This window comes from Convolutriloba macropyga, chromosome 8, assembly GCF_964194025.1.
Source record: "Convolutriloba macropyga chromosome 8, txConMacr16.3, whole genome shotgun sequence".
NCBI classification, from domain to species: domain Eukaryota; kingdom Metazoa; phylum Xenacoelomorpha; order Acoela; family Convolutidae; genus Convolutriloba; species Convolutriloba macropyga.
The window spans coordinates 20,356,647-20,377,105 of NC_134475.1; the positions used below are offsets into that span (position 1 = coordinate 20,356,647).

Genomic DNA, 20,459 nt, shown 5'->3' on the forward strand with positions numbered 1-20,459 from the left:
GATTGAGCAATCTAAAGCACGCATACATTTATAGTTTTAGTTTTTAGTTTTAAATATCAAATATTTCCATCAGGTTGCTTTCTGGTCTTCGTTTTTTAGGAGCCGCACAAACTTGCGGTGTCTCACCGCTTTCCGGCGTTTCAAATAAGGCTGAATTCGATTGCTTTGGTGTATGAAAACTTGTCCCGGATAGAATGTTCAAGTCGAAATCTTGGTTTCCGTTGCAAGCTGAAAAATTTCGTTGATAACTTTTACTGATTTCCGCAAACAGGGATGGGCTAGGAGTCGGTGTAACTGTAGGACTATGGTCCACTGCAGGCGTCACTGGCTCACTTGCCGGAGAATCGGGCGCAGACTTAAGTCGCCACATATCTGCTAATTCGTCGCATGCTCGATAAACTCCGAGTTGATTTTCACAAAGTGGAACACACTCACAATCGTAGCGATAGAATATCCTACGCACTTCGTCTGTCAAGGTATCATAACAAAGCAGGCGTAGTTTTGGGAGGCAATAGCCCACCCGAAGTAATAATGCTGCTCTCAGAAGGCTCCGTTTTGTTAGGTAGAGCTCCAATTGCATTGATAAAGAGTTTTGGAATTAGACAATGCTTGTATACTGTCCAAACATCGCCAATTTTTTTCTGTTGAATCAAGACGACAAAGTTTTTGTACAATGTCTGATAAACAAGAGTTCGTTCGCAAGAAAATGCAGATTCAGAAAGAATTTTAACAGACATTATAATAATCAAAATATAACAGAACACTAGTAGAGAATGAAATTGTTTAGCAAGAGGAACCAAAAGGTTTCAAATAGAGATTGACTGTTAAGAGCAAAGGAAATGAACGCAATAATTTTAGTGGTGAAAATACGTTTTTAACACACCGCTTATCTAGGATCACATTTGTTCTTAGTTTCTACTTAATATAACGTAGAAACCAAGATAAATTTGCATTGCAATTCTTATCTAGGTTAACATCTGTTTTGAATTTTCTGTACGTTCCCACTAAATTCGACGTTTTATTCACGTCATACCTAGGGCCACATCTGTTTTTAATTTTCACGTGTTATAACGTTATAACCAAGTTGAATTACATTGGTCTCATTTCTTATCTAGGTTAACATCTGTTTTGAATTTTCTGTACGTTCCCACTAAATTCAACGTTTGCTTTTACTCACGCCACACCTAGGGTCACATCTGTTTTTAATTTTCATGTGTTATAACGTTATAACCAAGTTGAATTACATTGGTCTCAATTGCATTTAACATCTGTTTTGAATTTTCGGCACGTTCACGCTAAATTCAATCTGTGGTCGTCACACCTAGGGTCACATCTGTTTTGTGGTACCACCAACCATTTCAGTAGGGAAACCTTATCTAAGGTCACATCTGAAATTAATTATGCAATCCAAAGTGAATGCAAGAGACAGAGTCAAGTACGCCATAGGCGTACTTGACTCTGTATTCACATGTCAGCTGGATTTAATTAGACCAAAATGACTACACTGGTTTAATCCCAGCTTGCCGCCGCCATTAATTTGAATCTTTACACATTAGAATACTTGAATGTGATAAAAACAAGTTGCACACTATGCCTTTCACTTCCACTAAAGATACAGAATTTGGAGATTGTTATTTTGATATTTCCAAAACTGATAAGCGTTTAATAAGGGCAACCCTGAAAACTTATGAAAGGACAGGAACGTATGTGTTTCTGAAACTGTTTAAAAAAGCAGCAGAGGAATACGAGTTTGAACAGAGAATTTCGTTAACTCTGCAAGAATTCGGGAGTTTGGTCAATACGGCAGAGAAGATACTTGAATCAGAAGAAAAGTCAGCAGAAGACTGTTCAACAAAACCGCCACCAAATAAAAGGCCGAAGCTCGAGAGCAATGATGGTGGACGCAATATATGAACGTTCTCCAAGTTATTTCAAACAATTTCAGAAACAATTTAGATTCAAAATTGTTGATCAAAAGCCAACAGACATTACGAGTTTGATTAATTATGCAGTTTGTCCTCACTTTGAGTCTGAGTTTTGCCAAATAGCAACTAATCATTTTCACCTTTTGATTGATAGTTCAACTGATATTGGCTCTACAAAGCAAAACAAATCTTTTGCTGTCCCCTGTCTTTTCACAACTTTCAAACACCTATTTTCAATTTTCTATGTTTCCATATTCTTCAAAACTGGAAACGAATGGAGAAGTATTTACAAAGTTGAAGTTAGCCGTTGACTTCAATGACAAAACAGCAGAAAAAATTGACCCAGCAACGGTTTACAAACGTCTTCCAATTTCAAACACAGCAAAGATGTTGACGACGACAAAGACAACAACCACGAAAACTACAGCACAGAAAACAATCCACAATACCATCTCAGCAGGAACCGGCCATGAACAAACTCAAACTGATCAAATTTGTACAGAAACTGTAAAACGAGTTGAAAACATTTTAAGTGGTCCTCATTCTGGTGCTTTTTGTAAAGTTATGGACATATTTGTGAGTGGTTATGGAAAATTAGATATTGATTCTGAGTTACTATTTGTTCGTCTTGTATTTGAAAAAAATTTTGAAAAAAAATTTATTTAACAGATATTAAAACATCATATGAAGTGCAAAGCGAAGCAATTGAACATCATTAATTTTTACAATTTGTCTTTCACTAAGTATAACATGCGCAATATAAATACAAAAAAGTCCACACAGTTCTGAGTTTTGATTCTGAATTGGTTGATGTTCAAGAAATTGACAAATTTGTGCATTAGTGTCAGAGAGTCTGCGATATAAGTCTCCATAGGCAATAATCGATTGTCCCAAGGGGTCTGCAAAAATAATTTTATTGTTTCGATTACATAGAAGAAGCCAGTGTGTACCAGGGTTGTTCGAGGGCGAAGCATTTACGATGAGAAAACTATTTTTGGGGAATTTTTAGGAGAAGTTGTTGGCAGCGAATACACCACAAAATTTGTATTTCAGTTTTCTACATTTTTGAAATAGGTCATTGATGTCATCTTCATCCATTAGTTGGTTAAAATGTGATTTTTTGAAACCCGGCGCGCAGAATCCACAAAAATTGTGCTAGCTTTTTCGCCAATAATGATTATTTCAATATTGTTGGGCAAGGCAGCCGAAAAGTTCAGCTCGATCGAAATTGAGCAAATTGTTATGAATAAAATCGTGAGAAGCTTGTTGAGTACTGGTCAAGTCAAAAACCATAATAAAATGGTTTGGGTAGTCCGTCAAACTTATGCCATGACCATTTTCAATATAGGCTAAGTCTGATATTGTATTGAAGTAAAGACGTTTGTCATCATTTGTTGATATTGGACTATCAGCGACTGGCATTCCATTTCGATAGATATAAATCTGTTCCAAATCAAATTTTCGGAAATGAAATGGATTCTGTTTGTTGTTACCGAGAAAAGCTTCGTGTGTTCAGACATAAAGCCAGTCTTCGAATTGGTTCCCTGGCAAATATGTCTTCTTGTTTCCAGCTGTGAAGACCAGTAGAAGCCAAAAATGTTTTTGTTAGGGTTTCAAGGTACGGATAGGAAGCCGGGCTAGTAAGCAAAGTTTTTTCAATGGCGTGACACGACGTCATCGTTCAAAGTCATCTTGCGCACATACAAATTTGCTTCGACAATTTTCACTTTATAATGCTTAGCGGCATCATCTGACATAATAACAAAGTCATCAATTGATCTTCGAAAAGCAATCGGAAGAGTTACACCACTCATTAGATGCCTGTCATGTGTGAAAAAGTCGACTGCAACCTTTCCGTAAAACGTGCATTCATTTGACTGTCTGACTAAAGTTTTTCTTCTATTTACTTCAGTAGTTGATAAGGCTCCCAGATTTTCTTCATACGAGTAGCCTTGACAAGCTAACCAAGTGTTTTTTGCGTCTTTGTTATGTGAAAACTCAGTCTCAATAAAACTTTTGTGAGCATAATTTCCATTTGCATTCGATATTTTTAGTCCGTTGGCTGACACTGTGTAGTCAGAGAACAGTGAATGCAGCACATTATTGCAAAAGTAGGGAGCGTCAGTTTTAGTCACATCTGCAGCAGCTGTACCGTCATATTTTAAATTTGCTTCGGACGACTGAACAATTTTACATTTGACTTCGAGGAAGATTTTTTGTAAATCAATGAAGTTGTTTCTATCGCCAGCAACTTCAAATTCCAACATTGGACCATTGGGGCTATACACCGGGCCCAGTTTTTGACAAAAACTTCCATCGAATGTTAGTAAGAGGGATGGTTTCTCGAACAGATCGAGGGAACTGTGAGTTGCCTCAGATGGTAATAAATTAGCGATCATCTTTCACTGTTGCAAAAAAATCTGATCGACTTCTTTTTGGAGCTCTTGACTTAGAAATGAATGAGGTTTTACGCTTTTTTGTTAATTTATTTGAACGGCTTCCAATTTGTTTCCTTGGTCGTTGTTGTCGCGCTCGTCCTGTTTGTTTTTTAATAGTGTTTGAGACTGTGTTTTTCAAGGCTTGTTTTGGTGACTTTTTCTTTGAGACTACATCTACAAGTTCGGGAACACCCTGTTTTAAAAGCTCTCTCCCGATACGTTTTGCAGCCGGTAGAATAAAACGTTGAGCCAACGGTAAAGCAACGCGTCCAAATCCCGCTGCTAAAGCCCCAAATCCACTTCCCCTTTGTCTATAGTGTCCGAAGAAGAGCGGCAAAGATGTTACCTGATTGGCATATTAGGAATCCATGCTAGTCAGAAAACTTTTTGAATTGTAAAGTTAAAATAACTTTACCTGTTCCCGAAAAAGGAACCAATTGTCCTGTCTCAGTGCGAAGCTCAATTGAAATTGATTGTATAGTGTTTGATAACAGTTTTTTATAGTCTAAATTTGAAAAAACAATTCGATGTGTTGGTTCAAGTTCACACACGCTACCGTTTTTCAGACGTTGTTTTCAATCAATGACACGCAATAACGGAGCTTTTGCATCACCCACATACTGATACTCAATGTTTGTGTAAATGAATATCAGGTGCTTTCCCGCGCATAGATCAGCAGGAAATTCTCCAAAGTATGCTTTTGTCTCATCACTCTTCATTAATCTATTTGATGTAACTGAATCCATTTTGTAACCAATGTGTACACCGCGTCCATCTGGAATTCCAGTAAAGCCCACAATGCTAGGTACTTCCTCACTAGGAAAAGTGATTCCTTCATATTTACCAAAAATTATTTCGTATTTTCCAGTACTCTTGATTTCTCGAAACGAAAAATTGGGTAATCCAACTGTTCGCTTGATAGTACCCAGAAGCTGATTAACATTGTCAAAATTGCCAGTCATGAAGGACAGTTTTTCTCCATTGTAAGGCCGAGAAATGACACTAGCATCAGACAAAATTTTTTTGCGAGTCTTCGTATCCCTTAAGACTGTATGCTATTAAATCTCAATTCACGACGAGCTCAATTTTTGTCGGAAAAATTATTTCACTAAGAGCCACTCTCCAGTCACCAGAGAGTTGAATTTCATCATTGAAAAAATTGCGAAAAGAAGCCAGAGTGTTTGACCCAAATATTTGCATAGAAGCGGATGAAATAACATGCACAGTGAACTTATCGTCAAAACGATTTCTACTCATTTTCCTCTACACGAATAAGCTGCAATTCTGATTGATAAAATTTTCCTTCTATTTGTTCTTTGTTTGCATCAATGAGGGAATATGATGCCGGATATAATGTTGGAATATCTGTTATCTCAAAAACTTCGTCAGTAAACGATTGTTCGTAGCCCTTTCTGAAAGCTTTGTCTTTTTTGACAATTCTGACAAAATCTCCAACAAAGAAGCGAGGTTTTTGAGAAACAGTTGTTTCAGCGCTCAAGGAAACAAGCCGTGGTACGTCTTTTTTTGTAACTTTGTTTGGTGCAAGCTTAGTTATCCGGTTAACTCGTGAATTTATTGTTTTCACAAAGTCGTCTAATTTGTCAATGTAGGAATATGTCTATTTTTCTTCAAGGTACCTATGAATATTTTTCAGTGAGCGAATATTCCGTTCGGCGAAAACAGACTATTTTCACTAAAAATGCTATACAAATGAATTGCTCGTGAGTTGCACAGTCTTTTGAAAGCTCCGAGAAATCCCCTTAATCTCTTTGTCAGTCTCAATGGAGGGGGAAATGTTTGGATAATAATTCGGCTGTTACATGTAAAAGTTATGTCCCTCCATGTAAAAGGTTGGGTTGTCCTATCCCAAGCAAAAGGTTGGGTTTTCATAGCGCATGTATCGGGTTGGGTTGTCCTTCCCAATGCAAAAGGTAGGGTTGTCATAGCGCATGTATCGGGTTGGGTTGTCCTTCCCAATGCAAAAGGTAGGGTTGTCCTCAGGACAACCCTATCTCTTACATGGGATGACAACCCCCCCCCCCCCCGCTCTTCCATGGTGTAAATGTTACTACTTTCTAGTCAGCCTTTATTACTACTCTGGACATAAACAAGATAAAATATTGTTAATTGGCTGCTAAAAAATAAATAGGAAAAAGCGTCTCAGTTTTTGTGAAACTGAATGGAAACTAATTATTTGGAAAACTGACCAGCAGTTGAATTCCAAACCCCAAACACTTACAGACTTTGGGAATATTTCAAAAAAACCGCGACATCGATTTATCAAATGTCAATACTGTTAACAACGGAAAAAAAATAACAACGAAACACTTCAGTATAAATCAAATTTTAATTGTCCAGGATTTCTCGAACATCTATTTTCGTTTTTTAAACTAACATTGACAATGAACTTTTTAGAGAAAAATCCCACTTTAATTAGCAAATTAAGCAAATGAAGTAAATATAGGTAGCAATGATACAATAATTGCAATTTAAACTTTCGAACAAATGTAAATCTATCGTGAAACAAAATCTTTTCTCCCAATTTAACATGTTGAAATAATTTTTTTGGAAACAAACTACTTTGCATCTTTTTCAAAAACGTGAAAACTTATCCTGGATATCTTTGTAATGAATTTTTTTGAATACAAAATTGATCGAAACAACGGCATCTTTGATCAAAGATGATTACTCTGATTATTTAGTCAAATATTGACATTTGTTACCAAAACAGTTTGCATCAGCAGAACTAGTTAAATTATCGTGGAAACCAATTTCACAAAAAGCATAGATCCGCAGCAAATTTTTTGCTTCATATAAACAGGAATGGCATTTGCCATTTGAGCTATTAAAAAATATTCAAAAGCAACTCGCCGAAACTTCTATCGAAAACAATAGGTGAAGAGAAATTGATACCTTAAAGAAAGGATGCACCAAGAGCATTAATTTGTAGCTGTGATTTATTGAGCGAAAAACAAAAAAAACTATCTTCAAACAGCTTGGTGCGTCTTGTAGAAAACTAGCCAGCTTCTATCAAAATTTTCTCTGTAAGCACACTTTCCCTTTACTGGAACTCGCCAATTAAAGTTTATTGGATAAAACCGTGATTGACCCCAAAAATAACAAGTTATTCTGAATCAGCACATTGAGTAGAACCGAAGACAAATAATGGGAAAACTTCTCAAATAAAAATTTTGCAATCTGAACATTTACTTTTGCCAATGGGTACAACGATCTAAAGAAAAATGCTTGCACAAATGCCTCTCAAGTGCTGCTATATCTACTATCTGCCTCTTCTTTTGTAAGTAGAGACCGAATAAATAAGTTAACACCAACTAAAAACTTCAGCAGAGTAGAACGCAGTTTTGAAGCAATAAGGGGAATAAATTATTAAATTCCGATTCATCGTAGTAGAATACAGCATACAGAAAATATCGATGCTGACGCATTTAATAAAATATTTGTCCTCAAATTATAGACTTCAGAGCACGATTTACTATTTTTAAAAAATGGTAACAAATAGTATTGATAACGCTCGCGTTCAAATTGGTTTTAACATAATACTTTCATTTTACAGTTTACTTAGCACCAAATAAATTAGCTACAAAATTAATTGCGAAAGGATGCACATTTACTCATTGCAATTATGGAAATAAATTGTTTCATGAAATTTTTGTTTAAGAAATATGTCGCCATAATTTCAATATTAATTCGTTAAGAACGCGCAGATGGTTTTTCCCAACTTCGCAAACTTATCTGCACCAAACACATGCAGCCACAGGCAGTAGAAAAGGACTGAAGCAGTCATCACAACAAAGATGGTCGAATGGAACACGAAGAAGTTCCAATATAGGAATGCGGCAGACATTGGGAAAAATAGCATGGATGTAAACACAAGGAGAGAAGCACCCAGATTGAAGTACAAACTGAAAAACGTAACAAGTAGGAACATCAAAGTCAGGCTGAAGACATACAGAAATATTGCACTCATAACTAGCACCAGAAATATTGACTGATGCTTCACATACTGCAGCATTTGCTGCTTTGCAGGATCATTGCACGATGCAATTTCAGGCTTCACAAATGCTTTTGCCTTCTGTCGTTCACCCGAAGCTTTCATTGCACATGGTTTAGTTTTCACCTTAGTTTCATCTTCATTTTTGGAGACAATTTCGGTTTTGACCATCAGGTGTTTCGTATCATCATGCGTTTCCTTGGTTTCAAAGCGACCATTGCATAGAGCAGCAAATTTAACCTGATCATCACAATCACTGGTCAAGAATTCGCAGTCATTCGGAATCTGGGTCAACTCCGGATCAGATCCCTTCAAAGCTGACATCCAGATTGACTTCCCTTCAGTTGATGCAGGATCCATTTATGGAATTTGTTAAGTTTGTTTGGCACTGTGTTCAATTGTCACCATAAACCTGAAAATAGCTACTAATATTTGCTAAACAATGGACAGGTCAAAATACAGGACAACGCAATACAAGAGGACATAATAAGAGAGCAACATTATTGTCCCGTACTCGTGAAATGATTAATTAACTATACTCTAGGCCAGTTGTATTTATTCGGGGAATTCTCGAGCTGCAACCATCAATTGAAAGCTTACCAATCATAAAAATGAGCAATTTTTAAAATCTCCCGTTCACGGAATAACTTGTTTAACTGTGGAATTTCGAAACGGGCCCCTTAACTTGGGATCAAAGGGACATATCGTTTGTGAACATTGGGGCGCACCTTATTAAAAAATTCTAAATTTTGTCAATAATTTATTTTGGCTAGGATTGAGATATCACATAGAGCTCAGTTAGCTGTCGACGCACTTTTTGTTTTACATTAAAACGCTAGAGCTTTTCCAATTGGAACTTGAATAACTGCGACAATAAGCTATCGGAATGCACATTTATCATTTTATTCTATAAATTACCCAAAAGTTTTGTCACAGAAGACATAAAAAAGAAAATATCCTTGTTACGCAGTTCGCATTCTTAGTTTTTCCTTGACACTTTCTTGTAGACGTCATAGGATTTAGGAAATTTTTCTGTCGGTAGCAATTTATTCTAATTTAAATTAAACTTTAAATTTTTCTCAGTTCAATTTAATTCCATTCTTAAAAATATGGTTTGCTTAGTAATTTTGAAAAAATAATAGAGACCAAATCAAAAACAACCTGCCGTAAAAGTTTTTAACGTAAAAATATATTTGAACGCAAGAGCACTGGCAGCCATTCTCAAAATACAAAACATAAGCTCATTTTTTGATAATTTCTTTTGCCAATACCTTTTGAAATTTCATTCGAGATTTGTTCCCTTTACACTAAAGAGTTTACCGACAAAAACATTGTTCATTTATTAGAACATGTTCCGTTTCAAATGATACGAAACTATTTGGTTTCTCTTTGAATCAGGAACGGGACAATTTTAAATTAACCCAATAATGTCGGACGAATTGCTATCGAACAGCTGATGGCTCAACTCTCGTGTAGTCGGATCCAGCAGAGCGGGTAGGTAGTAGGGAGCGTTGATAGTTGATAAAAGATTCTACCAAAAACGTACAACTTTATCCAAGACTTTCCAAAAACAATCTTTAAATAACGTTTTTCCTCTGTTCAAATACAAGGAACCATGTGAGAAAGCTATGTGATATGATAGGTACTTTAGCCATCAACTATTTAAACAACACAGAATCGCTAAGAAAAACAACCCTTTTACCAATTAGTACGCTATACCCAAGCTTCTCAAGTCTTGTGTATCAAAGAAAGTGAGTTTGCATATTTTTTGCAGTTTTAAGTATTAATCAAGACATCACATCAACTAATAGGATTAGTCGACAAATATACGAACATTTTATTTTTTAAAACATAAATATAGCAAACAAATATTTTTTATTTGCTCAACTATGAACAATTTAGTCTGTGACAGTATTCTGCTTTTCATATGAGGATCACAGTAGGTTCAAATAGTTCAATTATAGCTGACAGCTTACAATTTGAGAGAGTCAAAAACATTAACCGACTAATTGCTTACGAGAGGTTTTAAGAGGGAGGTAAGTGAGAGGGGGCTACAGAAAATCTATGGGTGCAGAGACTTCAAACCAGGGTGGGGTTCGAACCTGCGATCTCCCGAATTCGAGTCACTGGCATTGTCCACTAAGATACAAGCACGATGTTCGTTCGAGAGCAATTGAAGAAGTGAAGCAAAATTGCCACTTTTGCCCAAACAATCCAAATGTTACCGCCTCACCAGAATCTTTTAGTCTTTTAGCGATCAATGATGTTCATTTAGGTCAATAAAAGGGGAACTTATATTTTACAGACCAATAACTGAAATTGAGAATTAATATTCAGAATTATTTTTGGGTTTTCGTACGTGGGTTTTCGTACGCTTGAGATTTTCAAACGGTTATATATTAATAAGTGTTTTAAAGCTTTCTGAGCCCTAAGGTACTTGTAAAAAAACTTGTCTGCTACTCTAGTTGACGGGCAGTATATATTGTTCTCATACGTGCTTGATGTTGGTTTAGGTCAGGAGTTGAATTCTACATTTTATTTGCCTGATGGTACTTTGTTAGCCTTCTCAAATGCTTAAAAAAGTTTGTAGGAAAAAAGAACTTCAGGGAAAATAATGGACAATAGACAGACTCAGCCTATTACTTCCAACGACAGGAAAATTGATTCAAAACACATTTCTTTCCAAACTATAAACTGAATTTTCTAAAATGGCTAACTCTCCTCCGCTGAACAAGAGGGAAATTCATCCGAAGTCAAGACGGAAGAACAGTTTTCCTAACACTCCGCTGCTATTTGAAAAATACAAATTAATTGAAGTATTCTTTAGATATTCTCATTAACACAAAATAGAATTCATAAATAAACTCTTTAACTCAAAATATTCAGTAACACAAGGAAAGCTTGCACAATTTAATCCAAGACACTTTCAAGTTTGAGCCTTGGAGCAACATTCATTGCCATTAACTCTTGAAAGAGCAGCTTGCATGCGTACGGAATCCGTATTTTCGCGACATCTTTCGAGCACCTACAAAAATGACACCAATTAGAATACGCCAAAAGGCCACAATTACCGCACACCTCAATTTCGGCCATATCACTCGAAATCATGAGACGCTCCAACAGAAGCAAGCTAGCACCGTAACCTATCAGGCAATCTCTTTCCATTTCACCCAATCGCAATCCACCGTCTCGAGATCGTCCCTCAGTTGGTTGACGGGTCAGCACAGCTTTTGGTCCTCTAGCTCGAGAATGCATTTTATCCAGTACCATATGCTTAAGCTTCTGGTAGTAAAACGGTCCGAAGTATATGTAGGCTTCCAATGGTTCTCCGGTTATTCCGGAGGTCAGAAACTCTTTTCCAAGGTAATTATACCCATTTTGTATTAGCACCCTGCTTATGTCGTCAACCTGGTCCCCACCAAACGCAGTTCCATACTTGAACTTTCCTTCAATGAGACCCGATTTTCCCGCCAGCAACTCTATCAGTTTTCCGACCGTCATTCGAGATGGGAATCCATGCGGATTCATGATAATGTCTGGGCAAATTCCCTGTTCAGTAAAAGGCATATCTTCCTGTTGTACTGTTAGACCACATACACCTTTCTGCCCGTGACGACTGCTAAACTTATCCCCAACTTCTGGTCTACGAGTTTGCCGAAGCAAAAGCTTGATCAGAAAGGAATCTTCGCTATTGGATGTTATCATGACTTTCTCAATATACGACGGTTCTGGTCCTTTGTAGTCTGTAGGACAGTCTTTGTAGTCAACTTTCTGGGTAACGTCACTTGATGCACCCGCGACTCCTGAAAGTGATGATTGAGTGAGAACTGGCATGCTCTTGTTGACAGTCACGTGGCGATCTAGGCACCTTTGGCCTGGAAACGCAACGCCATCTTGGTCTAAAATCTGATGCCTGAACATTGGTTGCTTAGTGACAGGGTCAATTAGAGGACCGTTTATTTTATCTCCAGTCCCGTTAGCGTATCTCCGGACAGAAACTTTCTGATTCCGATAGACAATACACCGTCCGAATCCTCTATCTAGAGACGCTTTGTTGATGACCAATGCATCTTCAATGTCGTAACAACTGTAAGACATTACCGCGACCATTGTGTTATGGCCCGCTGGAACTTTGTCGAAGTTTATCAAGTCAATTGTTTTAGTTCTAACCATCGGTATTTGTGGGTAAACCAAATTGTAGAGCAAAGTGTCGATTCTGTTGCGCTGATTATATGCTATGGTGCCCATAGCCTGCTTACCCATAGCACACTGGTACGTGTTTCTAGGTGACTGGTTATGATGTGGGTAGGGCACCAAACCTGCGCAAACTCCCAAAATTGTATACGGCTCAATTTCAAGGTGTGTACTTTCGGCTATTATATCCTGAGGATATAAAGCAATCAGTGAGTCATTTTCTTCGTTAACATCTAAATATTCGATGTAACCTCTCTTAACGAAATCATTAAATGTTCGCACGCCTCTAGCAAGGTCTTTCAAGTGACGATCTTTCACGGTCGATTCGCCGTTCTTTACCACGATATAAGGTCTGCAAATTCGCCCTTGGTCAGAAGCAATGTTTATTGTGTTAGTATGATAGTTTGTGCTTATTGATACGAAAGGATTTATGTAGCCAGCTCGTCTTAATCTACGAAAATCATCAACAAACAGCTTTGGATCACTGGTTAGTCCTTTAACCAATCCATTTAACGTAACAATAAAATTATCAGGGTGAAAAACGGAAGCACCTGTTAATAATCTGATGTTTTCTAGACCACAATTGTTGAGAAACACGTCAAGACTGCTTTCATCAACATCAGTTGTGACGTGAGCCAACAACGCCAAGTTTTTGACTAGTCCACAAGCTTCGCCTTCAGGTGTGTCAGAAGGACATAACATTCCCCACTGTGAAGGTTGCAATGCTCGTGGCCCACTCACTTTTCTACTTTTCTCATATTGAGAGTTCACCCTTGTCATCATACCGAGAGCAGAAATGAAAGACAAACGAGATAGAACTTGTGTAACACCTTGACGCTCCATTTTGAAACGTTTCAATGTCCAATTTCCAGAAGATACTGACATCTCAAGTCCACTGGTTATGATATCCGGCCTCATGTATCGAACGACATCGAAGCCTTGAGCTCGGGTTTTTGGAATAACGGTGTTGGCGACCCGCACTAATTCTCCATTGAAGCGAAGCAACAAATCTTCAAACAAGAGAGAAACAAATGAGCCCGCTAATTCAAGTCTTTTGTTGCCGTAGTAATCACGGTCGTCCAACAACGTGGGATCATCCATGCACATAATGATACGTCTTACCATCATACCCAGAATAACAGCCCGGTCGTAGAAGTCGTACTCCGGAGCAGCAATATGACAGAGAACGTTCTGATACAGATGTTCACGCGCTTCTTCGGATTTCGGAAATGCTTTCTGACGCATACCAGGTACACCCAAGACACTAATTTTGGACTTCAATCTCTTTCCAAGAAAAACTAAAGCCTGCGTTTCTGTAAAAACTTCATTTTTGTGACATTCTTCAAGAGAGGGTGCAAGAAGAGCTAATGTCTTGGGCTCCACTCCTACAAGCTGTACTAAAAACTGTTCACATTCAACTCCAAAAGCTTTCATCATAATAGCAAACGGAATGTCTTCGGAGAAAACGTTTGACCGAACAACGAAATTCGAATGTACAAGAGATACGGCCGTTCGTGTTTTCTTTTCGTAAGTCATACTAGTAACACTGCACGTTGGATTACCTTTGGGATCCATATCGCAAATGATTCTATTCCTTGAATGTTGTTCTTGCATCAAAATAACTTTCTCAGTTCCTCGAACTACAAAATAACCACCCGGGTCAAGAGGACATTCATTCAACTTTGCCATTTCAGCAGCTGTTTTCCCATATAGAACACAGTTATTGCTCTTTAACATTATAGGCAGTCGACCAAGCAACAAATCTTGACGGATTACTCGCTGAGTACCCTTTACATACTCAATATCAACATACACTGGGGCTGCGTACGTCATGTCTCGCAACCTGCATTCATGAGGTGTTATGCTTTTCTTGATGCCATATCCTTCTTCGCATTCCGGATTCCCGACTTTAACCGATAGGTATCTCAGATACCAATTTACATCTGCTTCGCAAGTCACCTTAGAATGCGCCTGAACAATTTTATGAATATCAACACTGATAAAATGGTTAAAGCTGTCCAAGTGCAAATTGACCAGTCCACGACCTTGCAGAAAAGCAGGTACTAATCTCCATTTCTCTTCCAACTTTGACTGTGTCTTCTCATCCATTTCTCAAATCCAAAGAACATTAACTTCAACTATAGCCAGTTGATTCATATGACAACCACATATCAATCAAATATGGCTGCACGAGAAAAAAAACCAGGTTGCTAGGTGTTGTATATGAACAAAATTTGAGGCAAGAATGGCTTTTTACGACAATTGCACAATTGCGAAAAATTTTAACGCACCAGGAGAATGTGGGTAAAAAAAGTAAAAACATAACCAACTAACGTCAGGCGAATTGCTATCAAACGACCACCGAGCGGTTGGCTTCGTCAGTAGTTAGGCACGGTTTAGTGAGGCTAGCTTTAGCGTAAGTGAGCGCAGCGGTGGGGGGTTGCACCGGGGGCTGATGGGGTGGCAACAGTGGGGGGGGGGGGGGTCAATCTCTAAGAACCGCCCTTCGCACCATAAGTATAACTCTCCAAAACAGATTCTGCGAATCGCATACTTGAAGACTAGTGAGCTGAAAGGTCTAAGAGCACTTAATGCCCAGTGGGCGCTACCGTTTATCACATTTTGAGGACGAAAACTATAATGCAAAAAATCGCACAAAAAGACCGACAGTACAAATATAATTGCAACAAACTTCTTTTGAGAGCAATTAAACAACTTCAATTTTCCTAGAACTAGAAATCAAAACAATCCATATTAGGCTCTCAGAACCGTGACGTCTCAACAAATAGACGTACCAAAATATGGAATTATTGGGCATATAACTTGTACTATTTTAATCATCTTTTAAAGATACGATCACACAATATCACTTCCATAGAATTTACATTTTGCTGCTGATTTGAACGCACGGTTACGACAATGTTCAATTTAAATGTTCAAGTTGATGATTCCCAATAGTAGTAAAAAAGTAGGATTTGAAATTAGTTCTTCAAGGTTTAGAACCAATTCAGTTGTCCACGTTTGTTAGTTTCTGATTGCTATTGCAGTTTCCACCTTTGCAAATAATGTTACAGGTAGACTTGATTTCCTGTCTAGCGGGTGCAGAAATAATGCTAAAAACTTTAAACACTGTAATTTTACATAAACATTTTGCATATTTTGAATACTTTAATCACCAGATTATGCAAAATTTTGTTCAATGGACAAATTTTTTGGTCCATACTAGCCGACTTTAGCTTGTTTATTTCTCCTCGGCTATGTTGAAGGGTATTTTAAAGAAGGTATTTTAAAGAACACAATCAAAGTACGACAGTTTGATTTACGTTCTTTCAGAGCAATAAAGTAGAATAAATAAATAAACTGAATTCAAAATTATTTCTGATTTCTTAAACATTTTCGAATTTTACGTTGATTGTCAGGTTAAAACTGTCAAAAACTGTTACAGGATAAAACGAGAATGAATTTACATTTGTCAGAGACCACAAAGTAAACAATTCTAGGAAACAAAAAGTAAACAATTCTCCACAACATTCTCCATTTATTTACTTCATATTTACATCTGCTATCATTTTCTTCAAAAACTGTTTTTACCTCTTTATTATCAATACAAAACATAATTTTCCGGATTTTTCTATTTTTGCCATGTTTTTTATCTCCAGGGTAATCCGAACTTTGCCCTAACCTTACGCATCCCTCTTGGAGTTTTGCAAATTTTCGCCATGCAGATATACTTTGAGTCTTTCCCAAAAAAGCCCCCCTTAGTGGTCAGATAACCTATAGCCCCCAATTATTGTAAACATACCATTAGGGGGGTCTATGATTTCGGAGGGGGGGGGGGGGGGGTGGTGACTTTAACTTGTCAACATATATACTACTCGTGGTGACACAACAATCATCATGGTCTGGACCCAACTGTAAATTAATCTTTTATGTACTGAATTATTCGTGGTAAAACGCCAGTTTGTCCCAACATAGATGGATCCGCATCCAATGCATGATATTTCATATACCACGTGTGACTTCAAGTTTCCATCGACGACAATTTTTAAGGCGTGGAGGCATGATCGTGTTCGCGTTGTGAGCGCCATTTGCAATTCACATGATTTTCTCAATTTAATTACATAATTTTGTAAATGGTTGTCTGTATTGTAGAAAAAATTTTGGTTTAATTCATGAGATCTAGTCTAGTTTTTTCATACTTTTTTAGTTTTATTTTCAATTGATCTTTACTGCCAGTTTTTATCTTATCTACATCGTGGTTCACTGTTTTCGAAGACAATTCATCTGGATAAAAGTTTTCGGTCCATCCTGTCTGGTTCTTTCCAAGCACCTCATCAAAGACCAACCAATAATTAAAAACAGTGAACCATCCCTAAACATCTTTTTTCTTATACTGAAGGAATGCACACCTGCAAATGTTCAGTAAACTTCTCGTTTAAGTTGGTTTGTCATTAATCTGGTTATTGGGTTTGCAAATCTTATGTACTCGTCCAGGCCAACACAAATTGTTTAAATAAGGTAATCCAGTCATCTTTTGAACATTTTTTCCCTCAATTTTCCCCGTTGGCTGCTGATTAAGGCCGTACGTACATATCGAAACAACGTCCTGCATATTGACATATTCCTCTTGTTTTTTTTTCGGTATTTTGCGTGGTACCAGTTTTTGCACAACTCAGATTCTACTCCTTTTTCTCAGAAAGCCAATATTTCGTATTCCCGTTTCGATCACAATTAGAGATATTTTCATCGAGCTCTGGTTCTTGCAAAGACGGCTCTACCAATTTGATCCACCTATTTGCTATTATTAAAGCCAGTGATGCACACAAAGCTACACCATATTGTACAAATCAGATACCGTTACATTCAAAATGAACACTTGTAACAACACTCAAATGGTGATTGTGATTTTTGATGGTAAATTTCAATGACAAAAAAACACAGCCGGTAAATTACCGGAATCGACTCAGAGAATCTTGCAATCTAACAAGAAGTGGAGTGTGGAAGTGAGGGAGGTGTCTCTAGTTTGGACAGGGTTGAGGGACTGATGTTCAACGAAAACTGCTCAAAAGGACGTTTCGACCTTGAGTACTACCATCAGTTCATAAGTAAGTCAATGGTTAAAAACAAAAGTCAGAATTTCAAATCATGAACAAATTTGCAACTGCTAAACCATATTCAGGCTATCTTTAGCATCTCATTAACGGCATGTATCATACTCGTCCTGTCTCAGTAGTTTCGATAAGTTTCAATTTTTATTAGCATCATAATTGGACAGTGTGAAAAACAAATGCTTCGAACTCCGTTTATTGGTTTTCAAAAAACAACAGAAAAATTATGTTTAAGATTATATCTTTAAGGTTTGACATACTGAACAAAATTAATGTAATTAACTAAAACCAAACAGAAAATTCTCAACAATCGCAGAAAAAGCTAAACAAAAAAAAGCTTGAAATGTTTTCATAACCGCAAACAAAAAAGACACAGAAAACAACTCAGGAAGTTCCTTGCGGGTATCAAACAATTATACAACTTTGAAAATCTCTTAGATAAATAATAGACGATAAACTAGCTCCGATAAACAAATGAAAAAAGGCATCTTCTTATAAAATTGAGACAACTGATCGAGCACGATTTAACTTTCAAATGATTGAAGAGGTTTTCATGCCCTCGTCAATACAACGGTTGATTCCAAATATAGCAGCTTTCCTAGGCAATTAAAAACACGATGTGCGCAATGGCTCCATGTCTTACATATTTGCAGCAACAAATTTTCCAAGCCATTTGAAAGTGGGAAATGATACACACATTTTAAAAAATAAATTGCTCCGAAGATATTAGCAGCAGACTTATATCAATCAGTATTGCATTTTCCACAAACGTTAGGAACATAATGAATACACAATTATCAGATTATCTCAACAGCAAAACATAGTTAGTCAAAAACCGTTCGAATTCAGAAAACAACCGATGCCTCACTATTACCAACCAATTTAAATCGAGAAAACTTGATAACAAAAGGGGCGCTTATTAGTGCAGTCTTATTGGACCATCAAAACACTTTTGGTTCTATCTCTCAATCGAAGCTACTGTAAAAAGTGAAGGGCGATAAATTTATTCCATCGGCAAAAAATTTAACTGAACACTATCTATGCGGTAGTTATAAACGGGTACTTGTTAATGATCTATACTCTAAATAGTACCAAGTGGAACAAGGCGTGCGAAGGGAAATTGTGGTTTGTCTGTTACTTTTTAGTTTATAAGGTAACTATTTTGAAATCTCATTGAATCCTAACAGAAAGCTTTTACAATATGCTAATGGCTACTTGTTTTCTTCTTCCGATAAATTTGACCACTTAGTCAAACATGATTTATCAGATGATCTTAAGAAAGTTTGCTTTTATTTGGAAATTTATGGAGGCAAATTGAAAGCAGAGAAAACAGAATAAAATAGGTTCATACCAAATTCTAGGAAAAAACCAATGATTTGGAAACTTTAACATTTGACAATAAAACTGTTACTAGAAAGGCGAATGCAAGTACTTTAGCATAACAATTATTGATATATGGTATAAAGAGTAATCCAGTAGGAGGCAAAACCATAAACACAATTAAGCTTCAACTACCAACTAAAACTTTAGAAACTCTTTTTATCTCAATTATGTTATCGCATTTCAGTGACTCGGTCGTAATAATTATCACGCTATAAAAAATTTAATCTTATTTTTAGAACGGGAGTTGAATTGGGGATTGAAGTCATCATTTTTCAGATATATAATTTTTCGAAAATTTGAAAACCAACAAAAAATGTTTTAGGTATTCAACGCCGACTTGACATATGCTCAATTGTGGAAGTTTGATTTACATCAACCATACGAAACCTGCATTTAATAGTAATTTGAAGCTTTCAGCTGTAAACTACCTTATACAAAATGATCACCTTCCAGGATCAACTGTTGACAAATGATCCTAACAAATCTTTTGTCCATGCCACAGCTGATAAATTGAACAATCTAACTAGATCTCTATGTTTACGAATAATAAAGATTAAAACAACAAAACTGATGGAGGATTTGAAAAGATTTTTTTCCTGACTGTAATCTTTCGAGTTCACCGGAACTTGAGCATTCAAGTTAGAAAACTACAATTTTTAGTTATAAAAATGGACACAGCCCAGTAACTATTTTTTGAAATGTTTGTTGAAATATTTGTAATGTTGAAAATATTTTTTTACGCCTTTTGGTTAAATATACAACTGCTTATATAGACAATAAATTTAGTCAAATCGAAAAGTCATTTTTTTATCGGGGTATACAGAAAACACTGAGAACAGTAAAATGGTAAATTACTTTTAACATAACCTGAGTTCAGAATACCACACTTCAAAATATTTAATCTGGACTTGTGGCCATTCCTCGCGGCGCATCGCAACGCCTCAGTGGCACTTGGTACTTCATATGAATCTATCGCAACCACAAAAGTACGCTTTCCCAGAATTACAAATATTTCATTTTTGGCTCAATGAAAAATGAAGAGCTGAGCATATTTACAGCATAATTCTGAGCATAGTAACACGATCATTACCTATTATAAAGATGGCGCTTTTTTAGTGCAATAATGGATAACCAAACGAGTGCTTTAACATTTTCTTAGTTAGGATAGGTATCATAAACATTCTCTGTTTTGGTACGTCTGCGAATTTCACCGGCAATTTTCACCACTGGGATTAATCTAATAATAATAATAATAATCATTTGAATTTCAGTTGTAAACTCCTACCAAGAGTTCAGCTGCATAACGTTAGTAAGAAATTTAAGAGCAAGCAAAAATTCAAGTACAAAATAGTAACTGCATATAATAATCAAATGAAATTTTAAAATAATACATACAGAT

The 20,459-nt window shown here is 36.8% G+C and overlaps 4 protein-coding genes across 4 annotated transcripts in view; 2 read left to right on the plus strand and 2 right to left on the minus strand.

Annotated features, from left to right (window-relative positions):
• LOC142344573 (eukaryotic peptide chain release factor subunit 1-like) overlaps window positions 1–20,459 on the plus strand; it is a 271,614-nt gene that overhangs the window by 143,694 nt on the left and 107,461 nt on the right. The window lies entirely within an intron of this gene.
• LOC142344571 (putative H/ACA ribonucleoprotein complex subunit 4) overlaps window positions 1–20,459 on the plus strand; it is a 556,150-nt gene that overhangs the window by 143,691 nt on the left and 392,000 nt on the right. The window lies entirely within an intron of this gene.
• LOC142344569 (sodium/mannose cotransporter SLC5A10-like) overlaps window positions 1–20,459 on the minus strand; it is a 262,692-nt gene that overhangs the window by 39,134 nt on the left and 203,099 nt on the right. The gene's annotated exons all lie outside the window — the stretch shown is intronic.
• Window positions 11,168–14,765, minus strand: LOC142344566 (DNA-directed RNA polymerase III subunit RPC2-like). Its single transcript, XM_075396340.1, has one exon. It carries the CDS (start codon window positions 14,676–14,678, stop codon window positions 11,286–11,288), a length of 3,393 nt encoding a protein of 1,130 aa, XP_075252455.1. The 5' UTR covers window positions 14,679–14,765; the 3' UTR covers window positions 11,168–11,285.

Excerpts from the sequence above, each read along its gene's own strand:
- LOC142344566 (XM_075396340.1), bottom strand. The coding sequence starts at position 14,678 with ATGGATGAGAAGACACAGTCAAAGTTGGAAGAGAAATGGAGATTAGTA.